Source organism: Chlamydotis macqueenii, chromosome 3 (genome assembly GCF_036417535.1).
Source record: "Chlamydotis macqueenii isolate bChlMac1 chromosome 3, bChlMac1.mat, whole genome shotgun sequence".
Classification (NCBI taxonomy): domain Eukaryota; kingdom Metazoa; phylum Chordata; class Aves; order Otidiformes; family Otididae; genus Chlamydotis; species Chlamydotis macqueenii.
The window spans coordinates 54,222,922-54,241,525 of NC_141558.1; the positions used below are offsets into that span (position 1 = coordinate 54,222,922).

Genomic DNA, 18,604 nt, shown 5'->3' on the forward strand with positions numbered 1-18,604 from the left:
CACCCACCTAAAAAAGTAGCAGACACTTTACAAGTAACTCTGTTCTAAAATCCTTTCATTATACTAATACAATAATTTTGCTACTAAGGCCTTGGTTTTTTGCGTGTTTTTTTTTTTTCTGTTTTTGCTGGGTTGGTTTGTTTGTTTGTTTGTATTAACACCAAGGAGAGAGCTGGTATTCAAGCAGAACTACAGACCATTGAAGGGAAGGTGCGGTGGGTGGTTGGGAAGATCTTTCATGGTTCCCCTCGTCTCCTGCCCTTGGTTCAGCTTGGGTCACTTCCGTCACGTGCCAATACTGGACAAATGAGAAGCATGAATAAATCACTTTTGTAACAAAATTTATTTTTGCTCTGTGGATACAAATCCCAAACATCAACAAACAAATTCCAGTGGAAAAATACCAGTAATTTACAATGAAAACTTTTATTATTATTATTTAATAAATAGAACTTTGGCATTCAAAATTCTAGCTGTAAACCCTACTTTAAAAAAAATTACAAAAAGAGGCATGAACAACAAGCCTAAAGCTGAGCCAACCAGTGGCTCCTTTACTTTTTACAATGAACACATTGGGATTAAGTCATGACAACTCTATTTACATATGAGGTATCCTGAGAGGTTCAAAAATTGAACCCAATTTACAAAACTACCAGTCTTCACGGACTGATCCAGTACGTATGTCAGCTGTGCTTTTAAAAGATAGCTCCAGACACTCCTCCCCATTGAGCTAATGATACGCTGTAATTAATACACACAAAATAAACACATTGTGATTGGAGTTTCCTGTTCACGCTTCATATTCAAAAAGCTGCATACTACGACCAGCCTAACATTCAAAGTGTACACTGAGTACCTATTTTAAGTACTTCTGTTTCTAGATATTACGTGAGAGTTCTTACTACAAAAGCTTATGAACAGAATATCGGCAGGAAAGAGGAAAACAAGGTGCAGCCATCAGCAATCCTAACAACTTATTTGAAGTTGAAGGGGAATATACACTGACTTCAGGCAAAAAGGCACAAAGGTATGCAGCTGTAGAATTAATATTGCTAATGAACTACAGGAATAAATCATCCCTTTAGATAGTAACCATTCATTTGTTTTTAGTCTAAGAATGCAGACTAGTTCAGAATATCTCTCCCCCACTCAAGACAGAACTCGTCACATCAATGATAAGAACTCAACTATACCTCCAACTCCACCTGCATAACATTTATAAGGACAAGGAAAGCTGGAGCAAACTATGCCCACGCAGAGAGGTTGCAGCGTGCCATCACTGCCCATGCTACGGCAGCAGGTCGTGCAGGGAGGAGTTTGCTTGCTTTCTTTCCTTGTACTCTTACCCTGGAAGAAAAATATCCAAAAAACCAGGCAGCTAGGCCAAAGGAAGGAAGGAAATCTTCTGAAGTGAAAAGGGCAAAATTTCAGCTCTTGTAATGACTTCACAGCCATGGGCAATTTTGAATGCTGGAGCCTGAGCGGGTGGTTACAGCAATCTCCACAATTTCACACAGCTATCATGCTACAAAGCTGCACAGCTGAGGCTAGCAATCTACAACACAACTGAGCTGCGTTACTTCTATATAGTAAACACACAGCATCATCCATACCTTGTCTGAAGACAAGCTATAGATGATGCCTGTACTTTCCAAGTCTTTTTCAAAATACATTCTTGAATACAGTAGTTACTGTAAATATCTTCTAAAGGATTGTAGAAATTCAAGCTGAAACTATACCAAAAATTACTGTACAAATTTGCTGACAGCCAGAACGGTACAGTATCCACTCATTAGCAGTTCCTTTTCAGCCCTTGAGATTGTCTAATAGCTACAGTAAAAAGTTGTCATGACAAAATCTAAGCAATTCCAATGTTAACATTCATTAATCATCTCTGTATTAAATATGCTGAATGAGACCACACACACTACACTTTAAGCAATTAAACAATCATGCATATCTTAGACAAAGCTTATTCCATTTAGAAGCATCCATAAACTGATGCATATATAGTAATTGCTACTACTACAACAGGCCAAATTTTAAGAAATCAAAGCAAAATACTGTATCAGTATAGATAGTCAATTGGTAGGCTGCATCTTTGGCTCATACATCCATAATTTACCTCCCTAGTTTAGTCTCACTGAGGCAGGTAAACTCACGGTTTTTAAAAATTAAGTGCTTTAAAGTCAACGTAAATATTACAGGTTCTGTCATAAAAATATTACAATGCAAGATTACAGCACTGCAATCAAAATATTACAAATAAAATGGGACCTCCTTCCTGAGGGACTTTCAACTAATACTTGAAGAGCATAAAGGCTCCTGAAGTGCTCTGCAAATATAAATTACTGATCTCAACTCTGCAGTACAGTATCACCATGTAACAGGAGGGACAGTGGAGGCACACCAGCCAAGTCATCAAATTAACAGATGTTAAAAAAAAAAAAAAAATAATCTCCTGCTCCTCTCTAATTGCTCTATTAAACTTTTAATTTCCACCAAATGTAGAAAAAATGTGTGGTAATTTTTCATAGGTACAATGTTTCCATCTAAGGAAATAATAACATGCAACTTAGGTGTTTCACCTCTTCCCCATACTTCTAGTTTATTATCTGAAATGCTATTGTTGAATTCTGATATGATACAGAAGCTACAAACTATTACTTCACTGCAGGGCTAAAACCAACAAACTACACCAAATGAACAAGCTGAGGCCCTACTCAGAAAAGCCAATACTGTTAGTCACAGGAAACTGTGCAAGCCCAAAGATCCTTGTTGTCAGTTTTGCACTAGTATAAAAGTATATCTTCAAATCTACAGAAAGAGCACAAAATTTAAAATTAAATGGCTTCTTTTTTTTTTTAGCTTAAAGTAGAGACACCAGGCAATTTGAGATTTCATCTAGACACTGTTTTAACGCTCACAGGAGCTGAACCGGTTGGATTAATCTATCTGAAAACACCACGCAGCAGTAATATAAATAGCAATACTATTTTTCACAATTTAGTCCATGTGTAGCTTCTGGATAGAGAAAACTGTCAAATAAATAAGTCCACATAGCTAAAAAAAATTAAATCGCTAAAGCATAAAAACAACATTAACAGGTACTGTTTAACAATGAACAGAAAGCAAAACATCACCAAGTTAAAACTGGTAACCAGTTTTCCACATTGCTACATCTTTTTTTTTTTTCTATTGACATAAATATAATCAGAAAACTAAAGATACTAACTTTTGCCATAAAAATGTTACCCTAGAATTTATTTGCTTCTAACCGCTCAGCTGGACCTTAGTGATCTGAAACCTCCTTTTAATACCATATATGTAACTGATGCTCATGCATTTCCTTAACAGTGTGATCTGAGAGTGGTTTTGCTCTTTGCAAGTTTTTGTTTCCTTCAGTTAAATACTATTTTACACCATGCCTAACTGTGCAGCTATCTTGCAGTAATGTTCCAGGAAATAAAAAGCATTAATATGTCATCTGTCCCACAGGAGTGAAACAGCACTGCCAAGTGACACTCGCTGAATAAACTATGGAACATGATCTTATTTTTTTTTTTAATGTAATTGCTTCCTACATAAATGGAGAAAACTAAGAATTCCCAAACAATGTGGAAAATTTTGCAGTCCTCAGATAATCGAGTACTTAATACTGCTAAGTGGAAACATTCTGTTCTGAGCCCTGATTTTGCCAAGTGCCAAACACCCGTTTTGTAGCTGTGGTAAAAAACGATTGAGGTGGTTCACAACCTCATCAGAGGCCTTCAGAGATGGAACACAGACCAGCCACATTTTAATATGGAGATGACCTAAGGGAAAAATAACTACAGTCTGTCTGTTTGTTTTCTGACAGCCACGTACCATGCTGCAGTTTCATGCCTTCCAGCATCTCTGGGTTTGTCATAAACTTCATATTATGGAAACTTCTTACAGCAATGTGAGAGTGCTTAGAACAATTTTATAGCGCTATCATTTTATGGACTTCTGTATAAAGGAGTCAAAACTTGGTTTTCTTCTGCTATTGGGCAAACAAGCTAGACATCCATTACTAAAAACAACAACATCCTTCCTATATCAATTATTTGAGGCAACCTGAGGAGTAACTACTTTTTGTAGTGCTCCAAGATTGTTCCAATTGCAATTTCTAGATTGAAGGGCAGCTGCAGAAGCCTCTGGCTTCACCATACACAACTACAGATTCTTCGACCCTCTGCTCTCATTTCAGAACACAGATAATGCCATACAAACCCTCGACGAAGGAAAGGACTGAGAGTAGTAGCAGCATGGCTGTTTTGATGCTCTGATTCCAGAAACTAGGTGAAGTAATAAAATGAGCCCTAATGAAGGAACAGAGTATCCAACTGAATCATTCTTCACAGCTTCTTCTACATTCAGTAGTTTGGAGAAAACATTTCTTGTAGTTTGTACCACTCTGTTCAAAAGATGACTCTGCTCTCCCCACCAGACTCCAGAGATTAAATATGCACAATCCTCAGAGATGCACGTGTGGAGCAACTTGCAGTCTTCCAATATGGCTCCTTAACAGAAATGCAAGGACCTGTGATACAGCAGCATTTAATAAGTCATTTGCTACTAGACGGAACGTTGTCATTGAGTAATGCAGTTGTCCCCCATGTCCTGAGCATAACGGTCCGACATTATAGTCCTTAATTCATCGATATCCTTTCGTAACTGACAAACGTCCAGGAGCTTCTTTGAAAGGGTTTCTGTGCTGTGGTAATTTTCATTCTCTTCAGCTGAACAGCTCAGTGCTGCAAAAAAAAAAAAAAAAAAAAACCAACCAAGGTAAAAGCTCTAGCAACGGTGCTTTGTCAATACTTCCAACTAGTCAGTCTTCCTTGCTATAAGGGGTAGGTCACTTTAATTACATCGAGACAAATCACGCTTCAGTATGATAAAAAGCCAACAAAATGTGGTAACGTATGAACTTAAAATCAAATCAGAGCCCATCACTGCTTCTCTGAAAGATATGCTTCTCTGTTTGCACCAAGATCTAGACTTGCTAAAGTGTAACTGATCTCAACTGCAGTGAAAAAAAACTGGCTAGAACAGCCATTTCCTGGAGATTCTGGAGGTTTCTAGCCACTCAGAGAAGAGAGGTAGGAGGAGCTTGGGAAACAAGGCGTGGAAGATGACGAGATGGTACTACAGATAAGCTGCACTATTCATCCTGCTGCCTGATGATGGTCTCGTGGACTTTGAGATTTGTATATGGTGCACTCCCCAGTACTTCGCAGGGTTACAGTGCAGATGAGTCTATGTGGCATGTAGTAGCTCTTGCTGCACAGGACAGTATACTGTAAAAGTATACTTTCTACCTTGCCGAAGGTCCAGTTCAGCAACTAGTCTATCTGATTAATCCTAATTAACACCCAAAAACCAACAGACTATGATACATTCAGGTCAAAATTCGTTATTGTTTATTAACCCTGTTAAAAGGTAAGACCCAACACAAACTCATTACGTTGAAGCTTTGTCTGTCTGGCTTTGGAGTGTGCTTCTCATCTCCTGGTTAACAGCTTAGTAAGTGCTGAAGACTAGATGTGCCATTAACAACACCGGAGGTGGTGTTGCCTGGCACTGGGCTTATCAAATACACCCAGACACTCACCCTCCACCCTCAAATCAGACATACACACGTTCAAACAGTAGAGGTATATTCCCACCCCCTGACTCTAAGGGCTTTAGAAAAAAAAACCAAAACAAAACAACAAACCAAAAACACATGGTGTAGCTACACTAGGCCTGCTTTGCCTCACCTCCCTCATAACGACTTTATAGGGTAGAACATGCTTGACAGAAAAGCAGCCATTAACCCTCAGGGTGACTGCAGTGTGTCTCAGGAGGGACAGACATCTGGCTATACATCTTTCTTTTCTAGTGGGGTGAACATATCCATGACTGGGTCCATACAAAGAGCCAGCTACCTTCTATCCTGACTTGGCAAGGACCTGTGCAGTCACACTCATTTAGCAGCCCAAGTGCATTAAAAGCCCAGCTTTCCCAGAGAGCTCCAGAAGGACACTTCACGCACAACTGCTCCAGCTGCACAGTAAGGGGGACACTGGCCTGTCCAGCTGGCAAGTTCGAGCACCACGTAGTTAAACTGTTATTACTCTGCGTCAAAACACTATTAAGCGCTGGAATTACAACATCACTTACATCTGATTCCCAGCAGTAAGGAAAGGTTCGGCTCCTTGCCCTGAGCTCTCTGGGTAAGAATACTGCACAGTGCTTTCAACTCAAACAAGCAGTGGGACATTTCCTTGAACAACTGGTCTGCTATAGGCATCTTCTCAGATACTGGCTGCCTGGACTGCTCCACCTGCCGCATCTGTTCCTTCAGGGAGGCGTTCTCTTCCATCAGTCTTTGGTTCTTTGTGAAAAGTAAATGGGAAAAAGGGGAAAGTTAGTCTGAAGCATGTACTGTAGCAGAAAGTTTTCTGTTTCAAATCACAAACAAGACAATTAAACATAATTAATTTCCTTACATGTAATCAGTATTTCTGTACCCCTCCAAAGAATGGTAGATAGACAGCTTCTACACAGCTGCCTATTTCATGTTACCATTGCTTAGCAGCCTTCACCCTTGAAGTTCTCACTTCCTGAGGCAGGGATGGTATCTATTATGTGTTTGCACGGCAGCTGGAGCAGTCAGTGATTATTTTTTGAGTTTACTTACTTCAGAGAGAGTTTTATTTAACTGCTCTATATTCCTTTCTTTTTCTTCAAGATCACTTGTCATCTTCTGAATGATGTGCTTTTCTTGCAAAAGCTTCTCTTGCATAGACTAAATTGAATTAAAACATAGGCAATTATTTAAAATTTTCATACTTTATATTAGCACTGAAAAAAAAAATGCATCCTCAGTAAATTTCTAAGTTTTAGTTATTGCTTTTGTATTAATTCTTCATTTTTTTTCCTGGTAATATTCAACTGGACCCGAACAGTTCTCTGTATACTAACACAGCTATTCCAAGTATCAGTGAAACCCTTTAAATAAGCAGTATCTGTTTAGAAACAAAAAGACCATACATATGCAAAACATTACTCCAATATGGAATGCATGAATTCTAAAATAACTATGTAATATTGTTTATTGTAACCAAATAATTTCACTTGAAATAAGCAGCAGATTAATGACAGCTAAGCTTGGTATGTGCAATTCCAAATTGTAACTAAGTATTTTTTTGGCCTCGATTTTCCACAAAGACTATGGCAGGGCTTCCCACATCCTTTGACAACACAGAATTCACCTCACCTTCTATACAGCTGAGAAGAAAGTCTTTGACAGTTGATACACAGTAGCGATATCTTTAAAACCATTCACATACAGTATAAACCAGAACAATCTACACAACTCTGCTGAAAAAAAACAACTACAAGCAAAAAGTAACTTATTTGTAGTTTATAGTGTCATTATTAACAGATGCAGTAGTTACTATTTTCAGTAATGAAAACATCAGGAAGTTTGTGGGATGCTGCTGAACTTGAGTATTGCAGCTTTCCAGGACTGGCTTCCAGATCAGTCACAAGCAGCAACACACCAACCACTGCTACAACACGGAATCAGCTGCTGTCAATTCCCCAGTTTTCACCTAGAGAGCCGAAACTGAGAAATCATGAGGTATTTCCAAAGAGGATTTTTTGAGGTGAACTCAGCATGACCCCAAGTATCTTTTTGTTAAAAGCACTCATTTATTCCACTAGTTGCCTATTCAATCTGTAGCTATGTCTTTCAAGGTCATCTGGCAACATTCTGAAAGAGGAATATTCGAACCATCTTACTTGAACGCTAATAACAATTAATAGTAATTATATAAACTCCTGATGCTTTGAAACAGAGAGATCTTTTCAGCTTTCATGAAGGAAAAAAATTCCTCTTTTGTCGTTAATAGTGCTAATCACAAATCCAATGCTGTGCTAGCACAGTGCATATAAAGTGTCCCCATCCCTAGCTCGGCACATTAATATGTAAAGCCTGTTGCCTGATTTCAATTATAACATGCAAATCTGATCCCATCATGCTCAAAATACAGCTAGATCACTGGTGGCAACAGTGCATGCATTGGCATAGTTCTTTTTGTAACCCTCCACAGAGCAGAACCAGAGACCATGATGGGGGCAGAAGTTGCATTTCACAAATCGATGGCTCCCAATTTATGGAATGACACTGTCCCAGCAGAAGGTTTTTTTTCTTGAATCTCTGTAGGAACAATCCTAACAATTATTTTTCCAAAGCAGAGAACTCTCTCATAGGGAATTCTACATGGGCAGCTTAAATAAAATGCTATTAGAAAGATCAATGTCACTCTTTAGTAAAAGGTATGTTTAAATTGCTGCACTATGGCTCTGCAACTTTATTCACAGGCAAAAAACCCCCAAGCTCCTCTCTTGACAGAACCACAGTAAATTGTGTCAAGCTATGCTGGTTTTGGAGTCTTAGGAAAACAAGAATCATAGAATGGTTTGGGTTGGAAGGGACCTTTCAATGCCATCTAGTCCAACCCCCCTGCAAGGAGCAGGGACATCTCCAACCAGATCAGGTTGCTCAGAGCCCCATTCAACCTGGCCTTGAATGTTTCCAGCGATGGAGCATCTACCACCTCTCTGGGAAACCTGTTCCAGTGTTCCACCACCCTCAGTGTAAAAAAATTCATCCTTACATCTAGTCTAAATCTGCCTCCTTGTATTTTAAAACTATTCACCCCTCATCCTATCACTACAGGCCCTGATAAAAGGTTTCTCCCCACCTTTCTTATAAGGCCCCTTTAAGTATCGAAAGGCCGCAATAAGGTCTCTCTGGAGCCTTCTCCAGGCTGAACAACTCCAGCTCTCTCAGCCTGTCCTTGCAGGAGAGGTGCTCCAGCCCTCTGGTCATCTTCGTGGCCCTGCTCTGGACTCCCTCCAACAGGTCCACATCCTTCTTATGTTGGAGGCCCCAAAATTGGATGCAGTACTCCAGGTGGGGTCTCACCAGAGTGGAGTAGAGGGAAAGAATCACCTTCCTCGACCTGCTGGCTACACTTCTCCTGATGCACCCCAGGATGCAGTTGGCTTCCTGGGATGCACCCACACATTGCCAGCTCTTCAGCTTCTCATCCACCAGTACCCTCAAGTCCTTCTCCTCAGGGCTGCTCTCAATCCATTCTCTGCCCAGCCTGTATTTGTGCTTAGGATGTGCAGAACCTTGCACTTGGCCTTGTTGAACTTCACAAGGTTTACACAGGCCCACCTCTCCAGCCTATCAAGGTACCTCTGGACGGCATCCCTTCCCTCCAGCATGTCAACCGCACCACAAAGTTTGGCATTGTCAGCAAAACTGCTGAGGGTGCAACTCTATGCCACTGTCCATGTCGCCAAAGATGTTAAACAGAGCCAGTCCCAATACAGACCCCTGAAGAATGCCACTCATCACTGGTCTCCACTTGGAGATCGAGCCGTTGACCGCAACTCTTTGAATGCAGCCATCCAGCCAATTCCTTATCCACCAAATGGTCCATCTATCAAATCCATGCCTCTCCAGTTAAAGACAAGGATGTCGTGTGGAACAGTGTCAAATGCTTTGCACAAGTCCAGGTGGATGACGTCAGTTGGTTGTCCCTTATCTACCAGTGCTGTAACCCCATCACAGAAGGCCACTGAATTCGTCAGGCATGATTTGCCCTTAGTGAAGCCATGTTGGCTGTCATCAATCACTTCCATACTTCAGCACAATTTAGCTTTGGAAAAGAAGTCAAATTTACTCATGTTCAAGTTACTCCTAAGATGTATGAAGGATAGAACTTTCAGGGTACCAGTACTGTGGACTATAGCAAATAGGAGATTATGTCTATATGTCTATGCCCTTTACCTTGTACGTGGTGTACTGAGCGGCCAAGAAGCCACTTAATTAATTTGCCAGCCATAGGAACTACTAGTGCTGATCAGAACACGAGGAGTAACGAGAGGCAAGACAGGGCTGACATCCAATGAAGCTTTTAATGGCCTGGCCACTCACAGGAGGTGTGCAGTCTGGACAAAATTTCCCAACACGTTCAGCTCAACACTGCACAAGTAGCGAGAAAAGCCAGCTTTGTCATACCCTTTGCAAAACTGAAAAATAATGGTGCTAAAATTTACACACTTAATATGAACTAAAAACTCCCACACTTAATTTTTATGTAAGTAATAAGAATCAGCAGGCAGAACCCAGAAATGACTACTTGTTTTTAAAACAATTTTCACACACTTGACCTGCTTCTCAGTTCACCCACACTGTGCCCCTTGAAAGGAAGTGTTGAAGTAATGTGCATCCTAAAGATAAGCTGTGCAAGAAAGCACAGATTCACAGTCCAGTGAGAGGAAGGGGAGGAAGAAAGAGAGCACTGCCCCATGTCAAAGGAAACACCCTGGGCCGGGAGAAGGTAGGAAACAGCTCTGCTTCAGGCATTTCCTTTGTCGTGCTTGCAGATGAGCAGAACCTGCAGTGGTGTTGAACCATCTTCTTTTGTTTGGTTTTTTTTTTTTAAACATTGTTTATGAGAAAAACAGCTGTATTGGGTCAGACTGAAGGTCCATCTGCAGCCAGACAGAAGATGCTTAGAGAGGAGGAGGAGAACTGCCAATACAGTAATAGCAGGTGCCCAAAATACCCTCCCAGTTTTCAAGTATGTTCAAATTTTAACAATCTTTGATGCACTTCTCTTCCACAAGCAAGTTCAGGGACACTCAGTGTCTCAGTCACAATACATGCAACAGTACTACCACTTAGACATTTCATGTTTGTGTCAACGCGAGACATTAAGGGTTTGACTGTGCAGCCTTCCTGCGGGTGGGCAGCTGGTGGGGAAGACAGGTTCAGAAATATTGCCTTCCTCAGTGCGTTTTCAGAACTGCATCTGCCACTAAATTCACAATTACTGCAAAACTACTCCAAAACCAACTTCTAGAATATTCCAAATAATGTGTACATGTTCAACTCATGAGTTGCACCGTTTAACAGAAACTACCAGGAGTGAAAATCAGAGTTTATTTCTAACAGATACATCTAACATCTATCATTCTCAGCTACCCTCATCTTAAAACTCAGAAAAAGCACATGTGCTCACCAGCTTGGCTGAGCCCATGGTGCTACGATTTCCCAGTGCTCATGGTGCTACAAGTCCTCCGTACTTCATCCTTACTTTTCCCATATGCTTTCCAAAGTTACAACTTGGTGACATTACTCCCAGCCTGGCACAGTTCGGGTTTATTGTGACTGACAGGATTGACAGATGTACTTTGGATAACATGGGTATTGTACAATCTGACTTCATTGTGCTGTATTTTTCGCATTAAAAAAAGAAGTTAATCTTGCAATACCTCAATTAATCATGTAAATACAAATTTTCTGAATGCCAGTCTCATCTGTAATTCTTCTCTTTCTGGAGATGTTCTATATAGGCAGCATGACATCTTGTCAAGGCCTACCAGAATTTTAATCCCTCACGCTCAGGAGAACAAATCAACCAAGCAAAGCCATACAAGGAAGATCAAAATCATTCCACCACGATTATGAGCAAATAGAAACTGCTGTCTGAAACAGAATTTATTTGTTTTAAGTTAGCAAGTTAAAAACAAAGAACTGAAGTACATTCTCAAGCATAAGTTTACCACGTGGCAGAAGACAGGGAATAAAACGAGACGATCTTAGCTGAAGATAAATTGTATCTCTGTGCTGATAAGGGATTTCAGTCTCTAATGAACTAATTTTCAGTGCTTCCCAGGGAACAAGTGTGGAAGGTGAGGGACATTAAGGATACAAAGAAGCTGCTGTAGTCTACAAGTAATTTGAAAGATAATATATTTTTCAAATCTTATTTTCTGTCCTTATCTAAAATACCTTAAAAGACAAAAAGTAAGAGAAAGTCCTGGAGAACAGAACACTACCCTTCACAGACTGCCACAACTGCCCAGCATTTCCCAGTCTCAGCTCCCAGAAGTCATTTCAGACTAAACACACAAACCAGCTGTCTACAATACACACAAAGATCACCAGTCTCAAAGTAAAGGTGATAGAAACAGATCAGAAAGTTTAGGAAATACGAGAAGATTTAGGTTGGTGATAATACATTTAGACAAGTTGTGCACATTTCTTATAAGCACCAGATATGTGCACAGTATATATGTAACTAATCTAAACTAAACTATGAAGAGCAACAGAGAATCTCAGAAAGCTTAGAGTTCAATTTGCACTTTTTAAAAAAAATAATGAAATATCCAAAACTACATTTGCCTGTTTCACAATTTTTGTACATAACAGATTGCTCCATGAAAACATCTCCATTCAATAAATTTTGTCTTCATCAAACCTAGATGAGCTTAAATGATTGATTTTGCTTTTCAGTTAACAGATGTGTGTTATGTTGCAATTTAAATTCCCCTACTGCTTCTCTACAGATGTATTTAATACACTGTAACTTAATTAAGAAAAAACACAGTTGTCTACAGGAATCAGGCCTGCTATTTACCTGCACGGTAAAAAAAAGAAGCAATTTACCGGTGGAAGATAACTTACTTTCAACAGCTACAAATAAGCAAACTTGGCTCCAGTGTGCAAAGTGGAAATAAGAAAGCACATTCTCTTGGCAAGTGTTACGCAAGCAGTTTTGTGACTCTCCATTATTTGGATTCTAGCTCCACAGAGTGCTCCCTTCCACTTCAGAAGAAGGAGGCATTCAGATGATTGTTTACTACTGTTTTGTTGTTCTTTCAAAGCTAATGCACACAGAGCCAAAGCAGCAGCACTTTCTTCATTCTCAAGGGACAACCTTATAACTTCAGTCTTTCTGGAGCACAAGGAAGCAAAAAAAATGTGGAAATAAATGCCAATCTAGAAGAAGAATACAGAAACTAGAATTTCTTTAATTTGGCTTCAGTATTTGCTGAAAACAGATGTCTGTTTTTTTTAAATGCTCAGCTTTTTCTAGAGCATGTCATACCTTCTTCACTATAACCTGTATAATGTTTCCTTTTCTCCACAACAAACAGTGGTCACTAAGTAACTTTCAAGTATCAGGAGCCTGATGTGTTAATCCCAGCCAGAGCCGCAACTGACTCCTAACTGACTAACTCTGCCATCTTCAAAAATCCTTGGCTCCAAGCTAGGTACCAAAGATCCTCCAACAGAGGCAAGATACCTGTGTGTGTGATGTTTCAGAAACCAGCTGAACGGGGACCTGCTTACATGATGTGAAATGTGAAGCGGTATGGTTTAGAAAGGCACTTGTCTCTACTAAGGATCCAATCAGTATCACTTTTTGTACTTTGGAAGATCACCTGAACCCCAAAGTCAGATGGGAGGCTTCACTGCTTTACAGAAGCAGTCCTCACACTTGAAACAGGCACTTCTGATATGACATCCACTAGACCAGCAGAATAAGGATGCTACATCACAACAGGTTTTCACTTTATAGTGAGTATTGGCAAAGTGCTAAACCATACAAACACCAGTAACACATGAACTATAAGCCTGCAAGAGAACACAGGTCAGTTACAGGCCATAAGATTAAATTCTTGGCATTTCTACCTTTGCCTCCTATTTGGGAAGATTAAAGGATTAAATTCAGTTTTAGTAATGTTATCATTCTTTATAAACTAAAACTGGAAAGAGTAAAAACAGAATATACACTCTTCCTTACCTGCATGTCTAAAATCAGTCCAGCTATCTGATTTTGTTGATTGTCTATGACCTAAAATATAAAATTGAGTATTTTAAAAGGCTTGAATCTCCTCAGATCCTTTTTTAAAAATCAGCTAACAGGTGTGTAGCCACAGATTTTCAACGTAATCTTTGAAAATGTAAATGACAAGACACAGAGTTTTAACTCTGACAGAACAGGAAATTCATACGAAATAAATGTACTGAACACAAACAGATAGGTATGGAAAACAAATCTGAATTAGCAAAAATTTGTAATTCTTTAGTGAGACATTTATTTCTAAAGTAAAAAAAAAAATACAGAAATGTAGGATTCAAGATTAAAGATGTCACCAGCAGATCATCTGCAGACTAACCTTAGTGGCTTTCTCATTCTTTTCTTTGAGACATTCATTCTCACTCTGAAGCTGTTTTGTGTCCAACATGGGAAGGCGAATACCATCTTCCAGGCATTTTTCTACTTTCTGCTGTAAACTGTCATTCAACATGAAAGAACAATTTAGTGCGCTGACAGAAACCAAAAGGGCTGTGTGTTCCAGTGAAAAATTGGAAAGTTGCACCATCTTCCAACCAGAACTGTAAAACCATACCTAGCCAAATCCAGCTTTATGAATGAGTAAACCAACAGCGGATGAATGATGCAAAAATCCGACACTACTTGAGTTACCATGGCACCGCCAAGAACAGATTCGTGCAGGAATGATTTTATGGGTCAGATTTTGTGCTGCATCTCCCAAAAGGCACAGCTCGAGCAGTACGACGTAAGGAGAGAAGGCAAAGAAGAGCCAAGAAAAGCTTTGTAGTGTTCACAGCTGCTCTGTGGTAGGCAAAGCCAGCATCAGCATAGATTAAAGGAGTCTTCAAATCTCTCAAAGTTATAGGATCTTTAAAATCAGACTTTCTCACTGTGGCACGTACAACTCAAACTGGAGTCCAGAATTGGAGGCTACACTGAGTACTAGTGGCTGATCATTCATGCCCTCCATGACTTGTAAGGGGGAGCATAAAGTCACTCCTGCCAGCTGCTCCCACCCGAGGGCATGACCTTCAGATCCTCTGTAGCTCCACTCAAGCGCCCAGGTATAGCTAGAGCCTTTGCCTGCTCACCTTCTCTCAGAAAGGAAATATATTTTATTAGTCTTAATCTTGCTGTCTAATTTAGAAAACAGAGGCTACCTCAACTATTTGTAGGCTTCAGAAAATACAAAATGATCCCCCTCTAGATTATGAGGGCACGAAGGAAAAAGGCCTTTCATTGGTAAGATGGAAACAATGCGTCAACAATTTGGCTGGCAAGGTATCCCAACCAGCTTGTCTTTCATCATGGAAACATTCTCAGACTCCTGTGGCACGCACCTTTACCCAATGGAGGGACAGTGAACTGTAGTAACATCCACATAAATTATTAAAAGTAATTCCCCCCTGCTTCCCTCCTTCTTCTTTTAAAAATAAGTGTTTAAGTAGCTCCCCTGATCTGAAATGTATCATAGTAACAATATCTCCATGTCTCATCTGGAATCTTCTCATGTGTATCTGTCTCATTTGTTTTTTCACAGTTACGCAAGTTCAATGACAGCAGATTAACTACAGCTATACCTCCCTGTAAATATCTCCACCTTCAGCGAAAAGGTAAGAAACAGCTACAATTTACTTAAATCTTTGACCCTGATACACCCATCAGCCAATGTCCAGGGAGCTCGTGACAGGATTAGTTATCAAATAGGAGTGCTGACAGCTTCTGTATAATGCCCCTTTGCTGCACATGGTTATTCTATCCTCTATTTGGCAACAGCCTATGACAGCAGTGTCCCACATTTAAAAAAAAAAAAAAAAAGATAGTGAAGAGTGTCCTAGGGAGACTCTTTTCTGTGGTACTACTTGCAACTTGACACAAATAAAAATCTTGTTAGATTTCCTATTGCGTTACACTGTCATTCTGCACAGTAATATATTTATGCCATCAAAAAAAAATCACTAGCATTTTAATAGATTGAGTGTAAATTACTTTAGGTCTTGACATCAGGTAGGAAACTACACCCATTTCAGGGCACAGCCCCAGCAGCTGTTCATACCTCTGTACTGTTGTGACCAGCTCTTTTTCTTTTTTCTTCTGACACACCAGTTGCAATTCTCTCTCTCTGCACTGCGATCGGGCCTCTCCGAGCTTCTTTTCTAACTCAGTCATAGTTTCTTGAAGTTGCTTGTTCTTCTCTTCTAGAATTTGCAGCTAACACAGGTTACGTTAGTCAGACAAGATGCCACTTTAGCAGAAGGGCTTGTGGCAGCCCAAGCCTTGCAGTTACCTTCTGTATAATCTTAGGCTCATTTCACTTATCTGAATATAAGAATTCTTAATAGCTACAGCGCTTTCTAACATATTGAAATACTCTTCCTAAACAGCTGGGGAAAAAAACTGTTGAAATAGTAAAAGATATCAGGGAGCTTATGTGTATTTTTAAAATGTAAACCACACCCCCTTTATCTCACCTGTTTGGTCTGCCTTTCTATATCATCCAGCGTTGGTAGGTCAGCCAGGTATTTTTCTAAAGTTTCAATTCGTCTTTGTTTTTCTTTGTTTTGCTCAGACTCTTTCTGGCATTTCTTTTTCAGGCTATTAATATATCGGTCTCTAGTTTTAAGCTAGAAAAAAGTAAGAGAACATGTTTTATGATTAGTGAAAAATAAACCCACTTTGGAAGTGGAGGCTGGTCACTCTTCAAGAGCTGCACTGTCAGCTGCATGAAAGGGTTGGTTACTGCAGAAAACAAAACCAAAGAATGATTAATCCCAGCAGCTCCAAGTCACACACTCACACACAACTTCAAACCACAGTTGCTTCACCTCTGCCTAGAAAACTCCATGTACCTTGCCAACTGAAAACACAATAGTTAAACAGGTAAAATATTCTTAATTTTTTCACCAGTGGGGATGTTCATATGCAAAAATGATTGGGAAGTATTTTTGTAGTTGTTCTTTCTCTGACTTAGGAAAACAACTTAAACCACAGAGACTTCAGAACTTAACCCAACAAGAACTGGAGCCAAAAAACTGACTTGGATGCTGTCTGACAATTACATCAGAGGACATCAGAATAGAACAGTGGCTTTCTCAAAGCACCTTTTCTACAGGCATCTTAATTGCCCATCAGTCTGCAAAGTTTTTTTTATATTGTGTTATCTTTGCCTGCACTCCTGGTGCTTACTTTGCTTTATTACCCAGGTGAAAAAAGGGGGAAGGAAGCTAGGGAAAATGGTATATTTCAGTCATAGTCCAACTTAATGAAAAACAGTCTCTCTATTGCTTGAACCAAAGCGTAGTAATTCACAGATAACAAACACTTGTCAGCTACAGCAAATGCAAAATGTACTTTTATTTTAGTGCCACAGATACCCATCTCACTGAGAAATAAATGTGTGACATTGTCAATGTCAAAGCTCAGTAAAAGAACATACTGAAAAGTTTAAGTCAATAATATCTGGAAAGTATTTCCAGAGACAGCCTTCTATACGGGCCATGAAACAGTCAAAAGGCCAGAAATCTTTGTATCTTTTATTTTATCGAGACCTCAAAACAGAACAAAGACTTCAGGCTGCTTTATGTTTCTGATTAGACAAAGCCCAAGTAAACCCCACGTTCAGGAAGGTAAAGTTGCAATTCAGCGATGATCTTTTGCCACAACATGTGCTTTAGAAGCACATACTCACCCCACACCCTGAAGTCTTAAGGCAGTGCTATAAAAACACACGTGTAGGTCAACGTTCTACAGTAAGAATTACCAGGAGTCTGACCATTAGGTAAGTGAATCCCTTCCCTCCGTCTCTCACACACCACTAAGGACAACAAGCTGAACAGTCAGAATACTCCAGTACTTGTCGACAAAGATGACATGATTTCCAAATCTTCTTGTTGTCTTGCACACATATCATAGTGAATTTCCTCTCCTGCAATCTCTCTCTTTCTAACAGCTACCATGTTTGCCTTGGGATTCCTCCTGCCCTCTCTAAATTCTCAGAACCAATCCAAGGACTCTTTCAAACTTCTCTCACATGAGATGAAAAAATATGCTGTGGGTTTTTTTTTCCCCCGATCACTCTTGCTGACTCTGCTGAGGGGAAAATAAGCTTTAGGGTTTGTTTTTTCTTCATTTCCTCCTTTATACACGCACTGCTGATGACTTTGTTGGGGCTGGAAAAAATAGGAAGTCTCTTGTCTCTTGCCAATTGAACATCAAAAGCAAGGTCGCAGAAATCACAAGGGAGAACACTACCAAAGGCTATTAGCAGTACCTTCCAGAATCCTTCACAGTTACCACAGTCGAGGGAGAAGGAGCAGTCAGAAGGGTATGGGTGTTCTGAAATTTCAGTGCCAATTAAAGAGCTCTCAATCACCTCAGTCCTACACTGACTACACATGGAACTTACGGGAAAACAAACTTTCTCTTCAGGCACCGGAATTATTCACAAGTTGGTACAAATACTCTCTTGCTTGGTATCTCTGCATGGGGCAAAGACAGGTATGATGCCAGCAGTTAGCAAAGAGCACCTCTGATCTCTGTTGGCCCTCCAGTTTCTCAAAAGGAAAGTATCAAGTACATCTACCCTAACACTAGAAGAGACATAGCACTTCAGATCAGAGGCTTTCTAGCCCAACATCTCATCTCCAACAGTAGCCATAAACATATGCCTACTGTAGGGAAAGAACATGGAAAACATTTTTTCCAGCCTCCAGCTGCTTTCACCTCAGCTCTCCTGAGGCAGTTACAACTTCTGTGCATTTAGAAAAAGGCAGCACTTCCATTAATTCAGCCATTTTTCCCTTGAGCCCACCTATACTCTTAGCATCCACAACAGCCTTCAGAGAGACAATCTTCAGGTTTTCTACAGAGAACTGGCATAA

At 40.0% G+C, this 18,604-nt stretch overlaps 1 protein-coding gene across 1 annotated transcript in view; it reads right to left on the minus strand.

The window, feature by feature from the left end:
- Positions 1-324: 324 nt before the first annotated feature.
- CEP85L (centrosomal protein 85L) overlaps positions 325-18,604 on the minus strand; it is a 123,395-nt gene continuing 105,115 nt past the window's right edge. The window contains exons 7-13 of the mRNA XM_086745173.1: positions 16,196-16,348; positions 15,781-15,935; positions 14,065-14,182; positions 13,689-13,739; positions 6,710-6,817; positions 6,190-6,403; positions 325-4,778 (exon numbers count right to left, since the gene is read on the minus strand). Of these exons, the coding sequence (XP_086601299.1) occupies positions 4,615-4,778; positions 6,190-6,403; positions 6,710-6,817; positions 13,689-13,739; positions 14,065-14,182; positions 15,781-15,935; positions 16,196-16,348 (963 nt within the window). The 3' untranslated portion in view covers positions 325-4,614. The remainder of the gene's footprint in view (positions 4,779-6,189; positions 6,404-6,709; positions 6,818-13,688; positions 13,740-14,064; positions 14,183-15,780; positions 15,936-16,195; positions 16,349-18,604) is intronic.